General features: G+C 41.5%; 1 protein-coding gene across 1 annotated transcript in view; it reads left to right on the forward strand.

Moving 5' to 3' along the window:
* LOC311150336 (kelch domain-containing protein 8B-like) overlaps positions 1-21,456 on the forward strand; it is a gene marked incomplete at both ends in the record, with an annotated part of 117,544 nt that overhangs the window by 66,755 nt on the left and 29,333 nt on the right. The window contains one exon of the mRNA XM_084187744.1: positions 1,645-1,869. Within this exon, the coding sequence (XP_084043870.1) occupies positions 1,645-1,869 (225 nt within the window). The remainder of the gene's footprint in view (positions 1-1,644; positions 1,870-21,456) is intronic.

Here is a 21,456-nt window from a genome sequence, read left to right on the forward strand (position 1 = left end):
TCTGAGGCTGGTAACTCTAATGAACTTATCCTCTGCAGCAGAGGTAACTCTGGGTCTTCCATTCCTGTGGCGGTCCTCATGAGAGCCAGTTTCATCATAGCGCTTGATGGTTTTTGCGACTGCACTTGAAGAAACTGTCAAAGTTCTTGAAATGTTCCGTATTGACTGACCTTCATGTCTTAATGTAATGATGGACTGTCATTTCTCTTTGCTTATTTGAGCTGTTCTTGCCATAATATGGACTTAGTCTTTTACCAAGTAGGGCTATCCTCCGTATACCCCCCTACCTTGTCACAACACAACTGATTGGCTCAAACACATTAAGAAGGAAATAAATTCCACAAATTAACTTTTAAGAAGGCACACCTGTTAATTGAAATGCATTCCAGGTGACTACCTCGTGAAGCTGGATGAGAGAATGCCAAGGGTGTGCAACGCTGTCATCAAGGCAAAGGGTGGCTATTTGAAGAATCTCAAATATAAAATATATTTTGATTTGTTTAACACTTTCTTGGTTACTATATGATTCCATATGTGTTATTTCATTATTTTGATGTCTTCACTATTATTCTACGATGTAATTTTTTTTTTATCAAAGAAAAACCCTTGAATGAGTAGGTGTTCTAAAACTTTTGACTGGTAGTGTACCTTGTCCATAATGTAGAGGCCTATGGGATATTCATTGAAGAGGTAAGGGAGGAGGATGGTAAATGTGATCTGCATAACATACCAATACCAATTGACATACCTTTGTATGCCTGCTCGTATACCTACAGACACAAAAGTGAGCAGTTCAGCCATCTGCACGCAATACAGCTAGCCTTCAACATATTCTTATAGCCTACATATTCTTACCTCTTTGTTGATTTCATATCCATTGAATTGTGTCCATTTTCTGTTTTTAGAAAGATTGGCACAAATATGAATAGATAGATGGTATCATCATAAAACAATATCAATTTAGATCTTACAAGGGACAAACCTTACCTTAAATTGAGGGGATCTTTATATTTTTCAGTTAAGTGCCTGCACCTGCTGTCCTTTCAAATTAAAATCCAAATGTTTCAGTTGGGCAGTTAGGTTCCTGCAAGAACCCCCACCAACTAAGGAGGTTCCTCGATGAACCCCACCTCCTATGGGGTTCTTGGAAGAACCTTTTGGGGGCCATTTTCAGTGCCAAGAACCCTAAGGTTCTTCGAAGAACTTTGTGGATCTTAGAAGAACACTTGTTGAACCCCTAATTTTTAGAGTGCCAACAGTTAGTCCTTTTTTAATAACTGTTTCTCCCTCTCTCTATCTCGCTCTCTCTCGCTCTCTCTCACTCCATCTCTCTCTCTCTCTCTCGCTCTCTCTCTCTCCATCTCTCTCTCTCTCTCTCTCTCTCTCTCTCTCTCTCTCTCTCTCTCTCTCGCTCTCTCTCTCTCCATCTCTCTCTCTCTCTCTCTCTCTCTCTCTCTCTCTCTCTCTCTCTCTCTCTCTCTCTCTCTCTCTCTCTCTCTCTCTCTCTCTCTCTCTCTCTTTCTCTCTGTCTCTCTGTCTCTCTCTCTCTCTCTCCCTCTCTGTCATCCCCTCTCTCTCATGCCCTGCTGCCCACTCCCTCTGACCCTCTTTCCCTCCATTCCTTCCTCCTCTCATCCCTGGCAGGTGGGCGTCAGGGAAAGCTTCCTGTCACAGCCTTCGAGGCCTTTGACCTGGAAATGAAGAATTGGACGCGTTACCCCTGTATCCCCAGCCGCCGAGCCTTCGCCTGCTGTGCTGCCACCGAGCAGGGCTTCTTCAGTCTGGGGGGGCTCCAGCAGCCCTGCCCCCATAACTTCTACTCCAGACCCCACTTCGTCAGCACGGTGGAGGAGTACGACCCAGAACAGGGTGAGTCCCCTCAGTGTCCACACCGACACAACTCTACAGGTGCTCCAGTCACAGAATTAAATAAAACCCTATTTTGTTAACTTGTATTGTATCTCTATCAGTATTCTCATTCAGTCAGTCCCACCATAGCTCCAATACTCTCATTCAGTCAGTCCCACTATGGGTCTAGTATTGTCATTCAGTCAGTCCCACTATGGCTCCAATATTCTCATTCAGTCAGTCCCACTATGGGTCTAGTATTGTCATTCAGTCAGTCCCACTATGGGTCTAGTATTGTCATTCAGTCAGTCCCACTATGGGTCTAGTATTGTCATTCAGTCAGTCCCACTATGGGTCTAGTATTGTCATTCAGTCAGTCCCACTACGGCTCCAGTACTCTCATTCAGTCAGTCCCACTATGGGTCTAGTATTGTCATTCAGTCAGTCCCACTACGGCTCCAGTACTCTCATTCAGTCAGTACCACTGGTGAGCTGAACTCATTTGGCTCAACATACTGTCTCCCCTTATAGACCCATACATGCATAATGTCCTCCAAACAAGCCAACGTCAACCCTATAAACTCAACTCAAACACTGCCCTTACCCACTATAACACATTTAGCTTATCTTAGCATACAATCTCCTAACACATTCATCCTCTCAGAAAATTATATCCCTGCTTCAGGCCAGGGTTGATTGGATTGGGGTGTTACTGATTCACAGAGCCATGGAATAGGGTCCTAATCACACGTTTTCCTACTGCAGCTTACTGGTAGACTGAGACACATGGTGCATTTGGTATTCCAGAGCTGTACTGTGTATGATTCACCTTCCATTTCTGGATTAAGCCCAGTGAGCATGAGCTACCTTTCACCCCGGGCCTTGTGTGTGTGTGTGTGTGTTGTGTGTGTGTGTGTGTGTGTGTGTGTGTGTGTGTGTGTGTGTGTGTGTGTGCTGGGTATGTGTGGTCAGGGGAATCTTTTCCTCTATCCATATTAACAATGAATTCTATCACTCCCCGCTGTGCCTGTCAGGTCTTGATAAAAAGGCATTTTATATAGCCTTTGCAGTCGCTGAAATCAAAAGCCAGATGAGTTTAGTTTAACGTTTAATTTGGTTGGCTTTTGAAGATAATGATTTTTTCTAAAGAACAAAGCATCCCAAGCTTTTCATAGTTAAGGGACCTGCTGTGTGTGTGTGTGTGTGTGTGTGTGTGTGTGTGTTTGTGTGTGTGTGTGTGTGTGTGTGTGTGTGTGTGTGTGTCTGCGTGCGTGTTCCATATACTGTGTGTCCTTTATGGGTGAGGGACTTTGTGGTTCGCACGTTATCTCTCTCCCACTCATATCCTTTCCATTCATTGCGTTCCTGGACCCGGGGGTAAACTCATGCCACGGTGGCGAGGCGATCGCTAAAGACCGGTAATTGAATAGCAGCACAAAAACTAGCCCAGTCAAAGAACCGCATTTATATTCAATCTCCCTCAGGCAGCGCCTTGAAGGGTAGCCATGAAAGTGTCAATTCCGATGCAGTAGAAAGAGAACTGATGTATTTGATCAATGCTTCCTACAGGTGTCACAATGTGCAGTATTTCTGTTGGTTGTACACTTTTTATTGAGTTTCATATCTGAGTCTAATACATCAGTGCTGGTTACATGAAGCAAAAGCGGTATACAGCTTGTGAACTGTCTTTTTTTTATAGATATGCCGGCATCCCGGTGAGATTGAGACAAAGAGAAAACCGACCGGCACTACCCTCCATTCTATAGGCAAATGTCCAGTCACTCGAGAATAAGATAGATGAGCTTCGTTCGAGAGTCTCCTATCAGAGAGACTTGAAAAGTTGCAATATTATATGCCTTGCAGAGACGTGGCTGGATGACTTTATGTACATAGAACTCAGTGGTTTCTCCATGCAGCGGCACGATCAGGCGAAGGTGGCCTCGGGCAAGTCCAAAGGGGGAGGGGTGTGACTCTTCATAAACAACAACTGGTGCGCTGCTTCCAGTGTGAAGTACATCTCAAGCTTTTGCTCACCTGATATAGAATACCTCATGGTAAGCTGCAGACCCTTTTATCTACCAAGAGAGTTCTAATCCGTAATTTTCACAGCTGTCTACATCCCTCCACAAGCCAACAGCACTTTGGCACTCAATGAACTGTATGGGGCCATAAACAAACAAGAAACCGTTCACCCAGAGGCAGCGTTTCTGGTGGGTGGAGACTTTAACGCGGGGAGACTAAAAACTGTTCTACCTCACTTCTACCAACACGTCTCCTATACCACTAGTGGCGCTAAGAACTCTAGACCACTTTTATTCTAGCCACATAAATTCATACAAGGCCCTCCCTTGTCCTCCCTTCGGCAAATCTTACCAAGACTCTATTCTCCTGCTTCCTGTTTACAAACAAAAGCTCAAACAGGAAGTACCAATGACACGCTCAACAGTGGCGGCTCCTGAAAAAATTCTCAGGAGGGGCAATTTTTCTGATGATTTAGGTGACCTACACACATTTAAAAAAAGATATGTCCAGCAACAACATGAAGACAGGGGCAGCATATAAGTCAATACCAGAAGCATTTATTGACTGATCTCAAAAGTGTTGGCTTACCAGGGTTGGTGGAGCCCTCAGTTTCATCTTTGCCTCGCAAAGCTAACTCAAACACTCCGCAAAACTTCACACACTGGATTAGCCGGCTGAGGATGTGGCGGTTCTTGCTAATGTCGTAGTAAATATATTTGTTATAGTGAATATGGAATATGATATGTTGAGTAAAATGTTGTGCTAAGATCTATTTAGGTCAGGAGCTGGTTATAAGTTCTGTTCCTATCCAATAACAATGGACAAAAGGGTCCTATCTTGTCAGCCTTGTCAGCAGGTGGCCAAGGACAACACCCACGCCATAGGCCTCTCAGTTCTTCCAACTCACGAGTTCTTGCTCTGAGGACACACACACACACAAACACACACACACACACATCATCACTGTTAAACACACACACACACACACACATCATCACTGTTAAACACACACACACACACACAAAAATCCCCTCTCTTAGGCTGAACATTTGAAGACAGAGAACCCGACTCAGAGCCAATGCAACAGTGACAGTAGCCTGCAGGGGACCTCGCCCAACTCATCAGGACCAATCAGAAGATCAGAACTACTAGATTGAACCTACTTCATTTATTGCATAAAATGTCTGCACACAATGTTTCGGGGCTCTCTTCAGATAATAATAATAATAATAATAATAATAATATGCCATTTAGCAGACGCTTTTATCCAAAGCGACTTACAGTCATGCGTGCATACATTTTTGTGTATGGGTGGTCCCGGGGATCGAACCCACTACCTTGGCGTTACAAGCACCATGCTCTACCAGCTGAGCTACAGAAAGTGGATACTCATGGATGCGCATTGCAATTGTAAAATGTCAACACAATTGGAGACACCACGTCATTTTTGGAGACATGTTATTGACAGTAAACTATTGTAGATGCGACTGCTAACTAACTAAAACATTTTAGCTGGCTAGCTAATCATCTTAGCTAAATGTGGGGCAAACAATTCAGTTATTTACCGTTAATTTGAGGGATTGGGGTGAAAGAAATCGAGTTACATAGTGATACTTTACGATATACTGTATTGACAATATCGCAATATTTTAGCGCTAGTTGGCTGTACCTGCACCAAAACACCATTATTGTTCCTTCATAGCTTGTTCTCAATCTTTTCACATTGGGAGCCAATTTGTTTTCAGCACTTTTATTTCCATGACTGATCAAAACTCGTTCTCATGGCTTTCTGATCCCTCTGCAACAGACATATGGTGCGCAATAAAATCACAGTATCGAATCGCAATACGTATAGAATCATGAGACTCGCAATGCTGATGCATATATCTTATCGTGAGGTTCCTGGCAATTCCCAGCCCAAGTTCATTTGCCACAACAAATCTCTTCGCTAGCAAACGCGATGTCTTCTCCAAAACGGCAATGTGTCTCCAGCAATGTTTACTTTTTTGACGTTCTATGGCATCTCCACTTTCCAAGCATATATGACCACATGTAATATTTTGGTAAGTGATGCAAATAGTGAACTATGTAGGGCCAGGATGTAAAATATATGTAGCTGCAGCAATTTCTCTTATCTGATATGGTAAGTAATGGGGCTTAATTTATAGCTCCCTAAGAGTTTGACGAACGGGTCCGTGAACGCGATTCCAGATATATTTACCTCTGAATAAACTGCCTTTATTACACCATATCCACATCCAGTAAACTTGTGATTATCAACACTAACCTCATCGTTGTGGCGGCGGACAGCTAGCCTGTATCCCTCGTCATCCAGTTGAGTGAGTGGCAATGTCTTTTTTCGTTCGTACCAATTTTTGGAAAATCCTCGGGTGTAGGACTTTCCGCCTTTAGTAGAAACCTGTTGAATTATTAAATTTGGTCTGGGAGGTCCTAATTGTTTCGTTGCCAATTTATCTTCATTTGTTCGCCGACAAAAAGGAATTTCTTTCAAACAATCCACTCTTTTCTCAGTTACGTTCATGGTTACGTAACGTATGACGAAAGCGCGTAAGTGCAAGCCCACAGACACCCATTGAGATTGTATTGAAGGCTCTGAAATTTGAAAAAAATAGATTTTACATGGGAGTCTATGACAGAAGTTCTGGGCGATTTTCAATATGACTGAAATCGCCCCAAAAGGGGGTGGAGCCATTTGAAGCACGACTTTAGCCTGATTCGACATTTAGTGGCAGTGTGGCACTGTGGCAGATCAGACGTATAGATTACAACACTGATAACTACTGTTGCCGTGATATAATTGATTAGAAAAAAAATCCCTTCCTTTTCCCGTTTGGCAGTGCGTCGCCCATATCGCCCTATTGAACAGGCCGTCCCTGACGCTCAATACGTAAGTGGTCCGATGAAGCGAGGCTACAAGACTGCTTTGCTAGTACATACTGGAATATGTTGGCGGTCAGAGACTTAGCAGTGTGGTGCCACGACAACACTCTCTCCCTCAACGTCACTAAGGCCAAGGAGCTGATCATGGACTATAGGAAAAAGAGGGGAGAGCATGCCCCCACCCATGTCGATGGGGCTGTAGTGGAACGGGTCAAGAGGATCAAGTTCCACAGCGTCCACTAAGGACTTAACAGGGTCCACACACAACTGCACAGTTGTGAAGAGGGCACAACAGCGCCTCTTCCCTCTCAGGAAGATAAAAAGATTTGGCATGGGCCCTCGGATCCTCAAAAAGTTTGACAGCTGCACCACTGAGAGCATCTTGACTGGCTGCATCAACGCTTGGTATGGCAAATGCACCGCCCTCGATATCAGGCGGGGTCAGAGGAAGGCCCGAAACATTGCCAAAGACTGTTTACTCTACTACCGTCATGAGCATCCGCTCTCAGACCAACAGGCTCCGAGAACAGCTTCTATCCCCAAGCCATAAAACTGCTAAATAGTTAATTTAATGGTTACCCGGACATCTGCATTGACCCTGTCTTGCACTGACTCTATGCACACTCACATGACTATACAGTATATACACACTGTATTAACACTCGCACTTCACTGACACTCTCACGCAAAACCCACACACATTCACAAATACACATACACACACACACTTTTACACTACGCTGCTGCTACTCTGTTCTTTATTTTAGTCACTTTACCCTGCCTTCATGTACATATCTACCTCAAATACCTTATTATGATCTATCCTGATGCCTAGTCACTTTACCCTGCCTTCATGTACACATCTACCTCAAATACCTTATTATGATCTATCCTGATACCTAGTCACTTTACCCTGCCTTCATGTACATATCTACCTCAAATACCTTATTATGATCTACCCTGATACCTAGTCACTTTACCCTGCCTTCATGTACATATCTACCTCAAATACCTTATTATTATCTATCCTGATACCTAGTAACTTTACCCTGCCTTCATGTACATATCTACCTCAAATACCTTATTATTATCTATCCTGATACCTAGTCACTTTACCCTGCCTTCATGTACATATCTACCTCAAATACCTTATTATGATCTACCCTGATACCTAGTCACTTTACCCTGCCTTCATGTACATATCTACCTCAAATACCTTATTATGATCTACCCTGATACCTAGTCACTTTACCCTGCCTTCATGTACATATCTACCTCAAATACCTTATTATGATCTACCCTGATACCTAGTCACTTTACCCTGCCTTCATGTACATATCTACCTCAAATACCTTATTATGATCTACCCTGATACCTAGTCACTTTACCCTGCCTTCATGTACATATCTACCTCAAATACCTTATTATTATCTACCCTGATACCTAGTAACTTTACCCTGCCTTCATGTACATATCTACCTCAAATACCTTATTATTATCTATCCTGATACCTAGTCACTTTACCCTGCCTTCATGTACATATCTACCTCAAATACCTTATTATGATCTACCCTGATACTTAGTCACTTTACCCTGCCTTCATGTACATATCTACCTCAAATACCTTATTATTATCTATCCTGATACCTAGTAACTTTACCCTGCCTTCATGTACATATCTACCTCAAATACCTTATTATGATCTACCCTGATACCTAGTCACTTTACCCTGCCTTCATGTACATATCTACCTCAAATACCTTATTATTATCTATCCTGATGCCTAGTCACTTTACCCTGCTTTCATGTACATATCTACCTCAAATACCTTATTATTATCTATCCTGATACCTAGTCACTTTACCCTGCCTTCATGTACATATCTACCTCAAATACCTTATTATTATCTATCCTGATACCTAGTCACTTTACCCTGCCTTCATGTACATATCTACCTCAAATACCTTATTATGATCTACCCTGATAGCTAGTCACTTTACCCTGCCTTCATGTCCATATCTACCTCAAATAACTTATTATTATCTATCCTGATACCTAGTCACTTTACCCTGCCTTCATGTACATATCTACCTCAAATAACTTATTATTATCTATCCTGATACCTAGTCACTTTACCCTGCCTTCATGTACATATCTACCTCAAATAACTTATTATTATCTATCCTGATACCTAGTCACTTTACCCTGCCTTCATGTACATATCTACCTCAAATACCTTATTATTATCTATCCTGATGTCTAGTCACTTTACCCTGCCTTCATGTACATATCTACCTCAAATAACTTATTATTATCTATCCTGATACCTAGTCACTTTACCCTGCCTTCATGTACATATCTACCTCAAATACCTTATTATGATCTATCCTGATACCTAGTCACTTTACCCTGCCTTCATGTACATATCTACCTCAAATACCTTATTATGATCTACCCTGATACCTAGTCACTTTACCCTGCCTTCATGTACATATCTACCTCAAATACCTTATTATGATCTACCCTGATACCTAGTCACTTTACCCTGCCTTCATGTACATATCTACCTCAAATAACGTATTATTATCTATCCTGATACCTAGTCACTTTACCCTGCCTTCATGTACATATCTACCTCAAATACCTTATTATTATCTATCCTGATACCTAGTCACTTTACCCTGCCTTCATGTACATATCTACCTCAAATACCTTATTATTATCTATCCTGATGACTAGTCACTTTACCCTGCCTTCATGTACATATCTACCTCAAATACCTTATTATTATCTATCCTGATACCTAGTCACTTTACCCTGCCTTCATGTACATATCTACCTCAAATACCTTATTATGATCTACCCTGATACCTAGTCACTTTACCCTGCCTTCATGTACATATCTACCTCAAATACCTTATTATGATCTACCCTGATACCTAGTCACTTTACCCTGCCTTCATGTACATATCTACCTCAAATAACGTATTATTATCTATCCTGATACCTAGTCACTTTACCCTGCCTTCATGTACATATCTACCTCAAATACCTTATTATTATCTATCCTGATACCTAGTCACTTTACCCTGCCTTCATGTACATATCTACCTCAAATACCTTATTATTATCTATCCTGATGACTAGTCACTTTACCCTGCCTTCATGTACATATCTACCTCAAATACCTTATTATTATCTATCCTGATACCTAGTCACTTTACCCTGCCTTCATGTACATATCTACCTCAAATACCTTATTATTATCTACCCTGATACCTAGTCACTTTACCCTGCCTTCATGTACATATCTACCTCAAATACCTTATTATGATCTACTCTGATACCTAGTCACTTTACCCTGCCTTCATGTACATATCTACCTCAAATAACGTATTATTATCTATCCTGATACCTAGTCACTTTACCCTGCCTTCATGTACATATCTACCTCAAATACCTTATTATTATCTATCCTGATACCTAGTCACTTTACCCTGCCTTCATGTACATATCTACCTCAAATACCTTATTATTATCTATCCTGATGACTAGTCACTTTACCCTGCCTTCATGTACATATCAACCTCAAATACCTTATTATTATCTATCCTGATACCTAGTCACTTTACCCTGCCTTCATGTACATATCTACCTCAAATACCTTATTATGATCTACCCTGATACCTAGTCACTTTACCCTGCCTTCATGTACATATCTACCTCAAATACCTTATTATTATCTACCCTGATACCTAGTCACTTTACCCTGCCTTCATGTACATATCTACCTCAAATACCTTATTATTATCTATCCTGATGACTAGTCACTTTACCCTGCCTTCATGTACATATCTACCTCAAATACCTTATTATTATCTATCCTGATGACTAGTCACTTTACCCTGCCTTCATGTACATATCTACCTCAAATAACTTATTATTATCTATCCTGATACCTAGTCACTTTACCCTGCCTTCATGTACATATCTACCTCAAATACCTTATTATTATCTATCCTGATGTCTAGTCACTTTACCCTGCCTTCATGTACATATCTACCTCAAATAACTTATTATTATCTATCCTGATACCTAGTCACTTTACCCTGCCTTCATGTACATATCTACCTCAAATACCTTATTATGATCTATCCTGATACCTAGTCACTTTACCCTGCCTTCATGTACATATCTACCTCAAATACCTTATTATGATCTACCCTGATACCTAGTCACTTTACCCTGCCTTCATGTACATATCTACCTCAAATACCTTATTATTATCTATCCTGATGTCTAGTCACTTTACCCTGCCTTCATGTACATATCTACCTCAAATAACTTATTATTATCTATCCTGATACCTAGTCACTTTACCCTGCCTTCATGTACATATCTACCTCAAATACCTTATTATGATCTATCCTGATACCTAGTCACTTTACCCTGCCTTCATGTACATATCTACCTCAAATACCTTATTATGATCTACCCTGATACCTAGTCACTTTACCCTGCCTTCATGTACATATCTACCTCAAATACCTTATTATGATCTACCCTGATACCTAGTCACTTTACCCTGCCTTCATGTACATATCTACCTCAAATAACGTATTATTATCTATCCTGATACCTAGTCACTTTACCCTGCCTTCATGTACATATCTACCTCAAATACCTTATTATTATCTATCCTGATACCTAGTCACTTTACCCTGCCTTCATGTACATATCTACCTCAAATACCTTATTATTATCTATCCTGATGACTAGTCACTTTACCCTGCCTTCATGTACATATCTACCTCAAATACCTTATTATTATCTATCCTGATACCTAGTCACTTTACCCTGCCTTCATGTACATATCTACCTCAAATACCTTATTATGATCTACCCTGATACCTAGTCACTTTACCCTGCCTTCATGTACATATCTACCTCAAATACCTTATTATGATCTACCCTGATACCTAGTCACTTTACCCTGCCTTCATGTACATATCTACCTCAAATAACGTATTATTATCTATCCTGATACCTAGTCACTTTACCCTGCCTTCATGTACATATCTACCTCAAATACCTTATTATTATCTATCCTGATACCTAGTCACTTTACCCTGCCTTCATGTACATATCTACCTCAAATACCTTATTATTATCTATCCTGATGACTAGTCACTTTACCCTGCCTTCATGTACATATCTACCTCAAATACCTTATTATTATCTATCCTGATACCTAGTCACTTTACCCTGCCTTCATGTACATATCTACCTCAAATACCTTATTATTATCTACCCTGATACCTAGTCACTTTACCCTGCCTTCATGTACATATCTACCTCAAATACCTTATTATGATCTACTCTGATACCTAGTCACTTTACCCTGCCTTCATGTACATATCTACCTCAAATAACGTATTATTATCTATCCTGATACCTAGTCACTTTACCCTGCCTTCATGTACATATCTACCTCAAATACCTTATTATTATCTATCCTGATACCTAGTCACTTTACCCTGCCTTCATGTACATATCTACCTCAAATACCTTATTATTATCTATCCTGATGACTAGTCACTTTACCCTGCCTTCATGTACATATCAACCTCAAATACCTTATTATTATCTATCCTGATACCTAGTCACTTTACCCTGCCTTCATGTACATATCTACCTCAAATACCTTATTATGATCTACCCTGATACCTAGTCACTTTACCCTGCCTTCATGTACATATCTACCTCAAATACCTTATTATTATCTACCCTGATACCTAGTCACTTTACCCTGCCTTCATGTACATATCTACCTCAAATACCTTATTATTATCTATCCTGATGACTAGTCACTTTACCCTGCCTTCATGTACATATCTACCTCAAATACCTTATTATTATCTATCCTGATGACTAGTCACTTTACCCTGCCTTCATGTACATATCTACCTCAAATACCTTATTATTATCTATCCTGATGCCTAGTCACTTTACCCTGCCTTCATGTCCATATGTGTCCTCAATTACATATCTCTATGCTCTTATCTGCCCGTTTACTAGTGTGTAGCACTGGCTTGTAAATGCACTGAGATGAAGAAACCTGTGTGGGCGAGAGAATGTGAGTATGAATCTAAAAGGGTGTATGTGTGAAGAGACGTATCCCACCACTCTGGCTCGTACCATAAGCCCCCCTGACCTACACACTGTTTACCTCAAGCAATACTGACTATCGACCATGTGCTTAAACTGAGTATTTCATGTCTTTATGGATATCACAAAGGAGTGTTGAACGGAAGGTTTGACAAAGCTGAAATGAAAAAGGGAGAAGATTTTCTTTATTGTCTTCTAGTGTTCTTTGAGTTGAAATGACTTCTGGAGTAGTACGCCATCTAGTTTCTATGGAATGAGGCAGAGTGGTTTGAGGTAACATGCCTCTCAGCAATATGCCTGGGAACAGGAAGCCAATTGACCCAATGCTCTATAGCTATTATGCCCCATTTGAATTCCCATGTGCTGTACTGCTTAATGGCAATGGCTAAATTATCATCTCAAAAGTTCCCATTGAGGAGTTTTTATTCAAGACTCAATATTAAGATCCTAGTATTCTCCTTCAAGCAACCCACATGTGCTATTTAGAGTGTCATAATGGTGGTTGGTTTGTGGAGGGCCGAGGATGGAGGATGAGTTCTTGTCCTCTGGCTGGCTATCCCACAGTGGTGGGATACAGTGGTCAATATCATGACCCCCCTACTCAATATCATGACCTCTCCCACTCAATATCATGACCTCTCGGTGTCTGTTACTTTCCCATTCTGTTTTGATTTGCCTCTCTCACTCCTAATAATGTACATGATTCCATTTTTGTTTCTCTCTTTGTTTTTTCTCTGTCTCTCTCTCTCTCTCTCCCCCACTTTCTCTCTCTCTCATTGATTATCAAGCTGTTAATATGATTAGTTTAGGTCATGAGTAGGGGAATGACAGTGGGCCTTTGGTGCCGGCTGAGGGCTTAGAGGCCTACACAAACCTTACTATGTCCCTAGCGAGCAAACCTTACTATGTCCCTAGAGAACAAACCTTACTATGTCCCTAGAGAACAAACCTTACTATGTCCCTAGAGAGCAAACCTTACTATGTCCCTAGAGAGCAAACCTTACTATGTCCCTAGAGAACAAACCTTACTATGTCCCTAGAGAGCAAACCTTACTATGTCCCTAGAGAGCAAACCTTACTATGTCCCTAGAGAACAAACCTTACTATGTCCCTAGAGAGCAAACCTTACTATGTCCCTAGAGAGCAAACCTTACTATGTCCCTATAGAGCAAACCTTACTATGTCCCTAGAGAACAAACCTTACTATGTCCCTAGAGAGCAAACCTTACTATGTCCCTAGAGAACAAACCTTACTATGTCCCTAGAGAACAAACCTTACTATGTCCCTAGAGAGCAAACCTTACTATGTCCCTAGAGAGCAAACCTTACTATGTCCCTATAGAGCAAACCTTACTATGTCCCTAGAGAACAAACCTTACTATGTCCCTAGAGAACAAACCTTACTATGTCCCTATAGAGCAAACCTTACTATGTCCCTATAGAGCAAACCTTACTATGTCCCTAGAGAACAAACCTTACTATGTCCCTATAGAGCAAACCTTACTATGTCCCTATAGAGCAAACCTTACTATGTCCCTAGAGAACAAACCTTACTATGTCCCTAGAGAACAAACCTTACTATGTCCCTATAGAGCAAACCTTACTATGTCCCTAGAGAACAAACCTTACTATGTCCCTAGAGAACAAACCTTACTATGTCCCTAGAGAACAAACCTTACTATGTCCCTAGAGAACAAACCTTACTATGTCCCTAGAGAGTCCTCACTCCACACTCCTCTGTCTGGACAACATTATACTGGACCTGTGAGGGGGCTGTGGAAGAGGAGGCTTAGAGGGCTTAATGGAAGGGATGGAGGGAGGGGTATGCATTGTAATCTTATTTACATATTTTATCTAGAATCTACAGTATGTTCCAAAATTCTAAATCTTAAAAAATATTATGTTCTACTGTATACTGGCAGTCCTTGAGGTGGTAGTTCACCGGGTGATCAAACTCGCTCGTTTCAAACCTCAGAATTCCCCACTAGTGTGATTCAGATGAAGCCTCCATTAAAGAAAAAGGCTTCTCTGAAATATAAAGAGGTTAAATCTGGTCCGAGGTCATTATTAAATAACAATAGAGCTAGTCTCTGTCAATCAGAGATGAATCACTCAGTACAGACTTATAGTGAGGGAAAAAAGTATTTGATCCCCTGCTGATTTTGTACGTTTGCCCACTGACAAAGAAATGATCAGTCTATAATTTTAATGGTAGGTTTATTTGAACAGTGAGAGACAGAATAACAACAAACAAATCCAAAAATGTTATAAATTGATTTTCATTTTAATGAGGGAAATAAGTATTTGACCCCTCTGCAAAACATGACTTAGTATTTGGTGGCAAAACCCTTGTTGGCAATCACAGAGGTCAGACGTTTCTTGTAGTTGGCCACCAGGTTTGCACACATCTCAGGAGGGATTTTGTCCCACTCCTCTTTGCAGATCTTCTCCAAGTCATTAAGGTTTCGAGGCTGACGTTTGGCAACTCGAACCTTCAGCTCCCTCCACAGATTCTCTATGGGATTAAGGTCTGGAGACTGGCTAGGCCACTCCAGGACCTTAATGTGCTGCTTCTTGAGCCACTCCTTTGTTGCCTTGGCCGTGTGTTTTGGGTCATGCTGGAATACCCATCCACGACCCATTTTCAATGCCCTGGCTGAGGGAAGGAGGTTCTCACCCAAGATTTGACGGTACATGGCCCCGTCCATCGTCCCTTTGATGCGGTGAAGTTATCCTGTCCCCTTAGCAGAAAAACACCCCCAAAGCATAATGTTTCCACCTCCATGTTTGACGGTGGGGATGGTGTTCTTGGGGTCATAGGCAGCATTCCTCCTCCTCCAAACACAGCGAGTTGAGTTGATGCCAAAGAGCTTGATTTTGGTCTCATCTGACCACAACACTTTCACCCAGTTCTCCTCTGAATCATTCAGATGTTCATCGGCAAACTTCAGATGGGCCTGTATATGTGCTTTCTTGAGCAGGGGGACCTTGCGGGTGCTGCAGGATTTCAGTCCTTCACGGCGTAGTGTGTTACCAATTGTTTTCTTGGTGACTATGGTCCCAGCTGCCTTGAGATCATTGACAAGATCCTCCCGTGTAGTTATTGGCTGATTCCTCATCGTTCTCATGATCATTGCAACTCCACGAGGTGAGATCTTGCATGGAGCCCCAGGCCGAGGGAGATTGACAGTTATTTTATGTTTCTTCCATTTGCGAATAATCGCACCAACTGTTGTCACCTTCTCACCAAGCTGCTTGGCGATGGTCTTGTAGCCCATTCCAGCCTTGTGTAGGTCTACAATCTTGTCCCTGACATCCTTGGAGAGCTCTTTGGTCTTGGCCATGGTGGAGAGTTTGGAATCTGATTGATTGTTTGCTTCTGTGGACAGGTGTCTTTTATATAGGTAACAATCTGAGATTAGGAGCACTCCCTTTAAGAGTGTGCCACTAATCTCAGCTCGTTACCTGTATAAAAGACACCTGGGAGCCAGAAATCTTTCTGATTGAGAGGGGGTCAAATAGTTATTTCCCTCATTTAAAATGCAAATCAATTTATAACATTTTTGACATGCGTTTTTCTGAAATTTTTTGTTGTTATTCTGTGTCTCACTGTTCAAATAAACCTACCATTAAAATTATAGACTGATCATTTCTTTGTCAGTGGCCAAACGTACAAAATCAGCAGGGGATCAAATACTTTTTTCCCTCACTGTACTTAGTGTTCCTCACTGAGCTGCTGGTACTTCTGGTCAAAAGTAGTGTACTATATAGGGAATAGGGTGCCATTGGGGATGCAGCCAAGGTCTTTCTGTCTAATGAGAGCCAGTCTCCCTCCTATCGATCCCAAAGTCTTCCTCAAAGTTGCCATTTACTCTCAAAGTTCACTTGGTGGTGCATGATGCGCTAACCCCACCCTCAGAACGAGCCGTTTCCTAGAGACGGCCTGTCAATCAAACACACCCCTCAAAAGGTTGAAGAGGAGCTGCTTTGATCTTCCAACAGAATATATCATAATGTCACCACCCGGGACCTTCCAAGTACACCCCCCCCCCCCCCCACCCCCCAACATACACCCTTCCTTTCTTTCTCAATTGCTGTGTGTAAAGGCCTGCAAAGAACATGAAGTCAAAACCTAATTCTCAAATCTTAGCCTCTCCCTTCTCCCTTCTATCTCTTACTACTGATGTGGTTTCACAACTTGATGCCCATTCACAGATAATACAGAGGTCAATTGTGACTTGTTTCAGGAAACTAGGAGTATGTCGCGCGTCACTACTCTACAGGAGAGGTAAACCAAAAAAAGTGTTTATCAAAATTCATTTTTTGGGCATAAATGCCTTCTGGAATGTGAACTTTCATGGGCCTTAATAACAAACTTGTATGCCATATGTAAATACTAATAAAATTGTTACATTACGAGCCTAGTTGGTTAAGCCACGGAAAAAGACAGGAACCTTCCCGCTAGCCATGATTGGCTGAGATAATGGATGGGCTGGACATGCCGAGAGATGAGTTCGGATTGGTCTGCCGTGTAGCACGCTTCTGTCTATAACATGAGCTGCTCAGTATGTTTAGGTAATCCTTTCTAACGCGGCTTAAAAAAAAAAAAAGAACTGCAAAGGTGTTACTCTCCACTTTCTGGAGGACCGGGTTTTGAAATCAGTGGAATGCCCGGTGGAAGCAGAGTATGATAGTTAAGGAGATGGAGAAAAAATAACACATTTTGATAAATAAATAAATGTATGTTCAAATGCCTCTCCTGTGAAGTAGTGACGCGCGACATATGCCTAGTTTCCTGAAACGAGTCACATATTGTACGTTTCTACTTTAGTCAGAAAGTCGTTTTCATTGCAAGTTAAAGCGTACTGGTAGCTAGCTAATGTTAGCTTTCTGACTCGCTAGCTAATGTTACGTGTATGATCTGTGTCGTAATATTATTAATATCTCAGAGCCATTTATATTGCTAGTTATAGCCTAATGTTAGTTTTGTGGAAAATAACCACTATACTTTATTACAAATAAGGTCTTACAGAGTATTTGTTACATCAAGAAATTACTTGATTAAAGTTTTCAACAAAGCCGATACCAGTCTGCAGAGTGACACCCCGTTCTCCCTTCCTCACGTCACATTATATACCATCATCCCCAACTCTTCTAGCTCTAAATCCCTCCCTCTTCAGTTTCCCGCTCTTTATCACTCCACACCCACTTCCTTTGTCCCTGAGGACTGCTCAACTATTACTCCAACCAATCACTCGCTCCCCTGTCTTGCACACACACTCATGTTTAGTTTAAACATGACAAGGCCCTAAATTCTTGAATCATACACAAACTGCACCCCCTCATTCTGTAATCAATCAAGAAGATACCAAGGAGACAAAGGTCTAGCCCAAACTCTATTCAACCCTGGTGCCGCTCCCTTCACTGTGTTTGAAGAGAGAGACAAAAGGCCACAAGCTAGTTTCAGTCTCTCATCAGATAAGACAGCCATGGATTTAAGTAAGAGCAAGCAATTTGACCCTAGGGCAGATTTCCTCTCTACTCCCCCCCACACACAGTGAAATGCCCCCAATTCAATTCCTAGCCCAGTAACAAACAATTCTAACTCAATGTTCGTGATTAACCCAGTTCTATCTCCTAATTCATTAAAGAATACACATCATTAGCTAGCTAGCTAACATTGAACCTAGCTAGTTCATTAGCTTTAGCTACCAGCAGATTCATGCAGAGTAGTAACGTTATGAGTTGGCATTATTGCTTCATTGTTTAGCTAGCTAGCTAGGCAAGTAGGCAAGTAACCATTTCACTGTACCATGTACACCTTCTGTAACATTCAAGGGCCATTTTCTCAAAAATGGGTTTACAAGTTTATCGACTTTCAAAGCAGAATTACTTTCCCATTGTTCCTCAACTGTAGTGTATGATATAGGGATGTAGCTCAGTTGGTAGAGCATGGCATTTGCAACACCAGGGTTGTGGGTTAGATTCCAGTATGAAAAAAGAAAAAAGAAAATGTATGCTCTGGATAAGAGCGTCTGCTAAAATGACTAAAATCTCAATCTAAATGACCATTTTCTAGCTCTGAGTCTCTACTTTTATCCAATGTAAAAAACACAATTTCAAATTTTGCTCCATAAGACCGAATCGAGCCGGTCTGTCACAATTACACAGTAATGAACTGAACTGAATGATGACACTTGAAGATTAGACTAAAAACAAATACAAAAAATTATAATTAATTGTTATTCAGCTTATATTGTGATGGTTAACTCCAAATGGTGATAATGAGACTATAATCATAAAAGCAGCTTTCTAATAAAACGTGATATAATTGCACAAGTTCAATACCGAAAATCCTCTAGGTAGTTTAGGGCACCATTGTATTTAAATGAAAAGTATTAACTATGCTCCTTGTGCATCTTGATAATGATAATTACAATCATACATATTTAACTAGTCCTTTGACTGACAACGCTCCAGACAGTTATAGCACTGTGTAGACATTTTTCATTTAATGGTACCATGCTTTAATTAAAAACCCTGTGATTTAAAGTAGATGACTAGACCAAACCTGCATCCAAACAGGGTAAGTACTCCCTGCAGCATTGAGTTTCCTATGATGATAATAGAACTAATGGCCTGATTGGTATTCAAACAGAGCATTACAGCGGTCAAATGGTCCTATACGTCTCACTGGGGATTGTGAAGCGGGTACGGGGCGCAGGGAGAGATGCACCGTGCAGCAAGAATGAGATACTGTGGAGGTGTAACAGACTTGTTTCTGTCCCACTCCTCGCCCCAACCTGGGCTCGAACCAGGTACCCGCTGAACAAATCAACAACAGTCACCCACAAAGCATCGTTACCCATCACTCCACAAAAGCCGCGGTCCTTGCAGAGCAAGGGAAACAACTACTTCAAGGTTCTCAGAGCGGGTGACGTCACCGATTTGAAATGCCACTAGCGCACACCGCTAACTAGCTAGCATTTTCACACTGGTTACAGAGGCATACAAAAATATCAGATTAGCATTAACTAAGGGTCAGAAATCACGTTCAGCACAGCTCAACCCAAGGGCCTCCTACAGTAAAGTTGGCAGAATACAGCAGTCTGAATTACTGTAGCTAGGTAGGCATCCTGTATTCTAGGAGCAGCCCACAGCAGCTGAGATGAGTCAACAGTGGCTTCTGGCTGGCCCTGTCTCATTTAGTTTCCTCTATGAGCGCTGGCTTAGAGAACAGGTTTGGCAGTACACTCTTAGAAAATAAGGTGCTACCTGGAACCATAAAAGGTTATTCAATTGTCCCCATAGGAGAACATTCTGGAAATAATTATTTTTTGGTTCCAACCAGACCAGACCAGTCACTCCCAGGTGCCTTCTACATCTCCTCTCTTGGTCTGTAGAGATGTGGTGGATCTGACCAAGCCAGAGAAGGTCTTAGAGGTTGTAGAAGTTTGTCAACATCCTCCAGCGCATTGTTTCTTTAGCACACACACAGCCTCTTGAAATACAATCCCCCCCCTCCAAATGACCTTATTTGAGTAAAGCAATTGTCCTAACGACAGGCCAACTCTTAGACGTATTTCTCTCATATTGAACTCTATAATCAGTGGATGAGGATTCTCTGGGCCTCTCAGGGAGAGCCAGGGTCATGAACAGGCGCTATACTGTAGGCAAGGGATAGGGGTGGGGACTGAGGCCAGCTGTAATTGAGCTTGCTGTGGATTTTATTCATACACTGTGACTTATTTCACTACTCATGTGTGGTGTTGGCATCCTGGCATCCCTATCTGCATTAGTTAGTTATATCTCATGTGTGGTGTTGGCATCCTGGCATCCCTATCTGCATTAGTTAGTTATATCTCATGTGTGGTATTAGCATCCTGGCATCCCTATCTGCATTGCGTTTTCACCGTCTTTGCGTGTATGACACACACATGCACATGCACACACACACACACACACACACACACTAACGCTCTCTTTTTCTCTCTCAAACACACACACCCACTCATGCATACACACACTTGCACTCCTAAACTCACATACACGCACACGCATTCACCGGCACACACAAACACATATCCACCCACACCCGTCCATTTAAAACATGTCAATTCTATCGCCTGTTAGGGCCTATAAATATTTCAGAATATATTGTCTGTTGTTTTCCACTTTTTTCCCATCGTATCTTAAATAGTCATTTGGTTTCTTATTCTATGTGTTATCATTTCCATACTATAGATTTCCTTGATTGTTTCTTTCCAATTGCTTATCTGTGTTGCCAGCGGTTTAAGCCAGTTTCTAATCATCTGTTTAAGTGCTGTTATTCTCAGAATTCTGAAGCGGTACCGATCAGATTGGATGAGGGGTTCTCCTCAAGGGTATGTGTTCTGGATTTAGAGAAAGTGAGCGTTCAAACTTATCATCCAATACATTGTATACTTCGGTCCAGAAATTATTGAGGACTGGGCAGGAATATAGTATGTGGGTGTGGTTAGCCCTGCTCTCCCCACG

The sequence above is a fragment of the Coregonus lavaretus genome, assembly GCF_964263955.1.
Source record: "Coregonus lavaretus genome assembly, chromosome: 22".
Classification (NCBI taxonomy): domain Eukaryota; kingdom Metazoa; phylum Chordata; class Actinopteri; order Salmoniformes; family Salmonidae; genus Coregonus; species Coregonus lavaretus.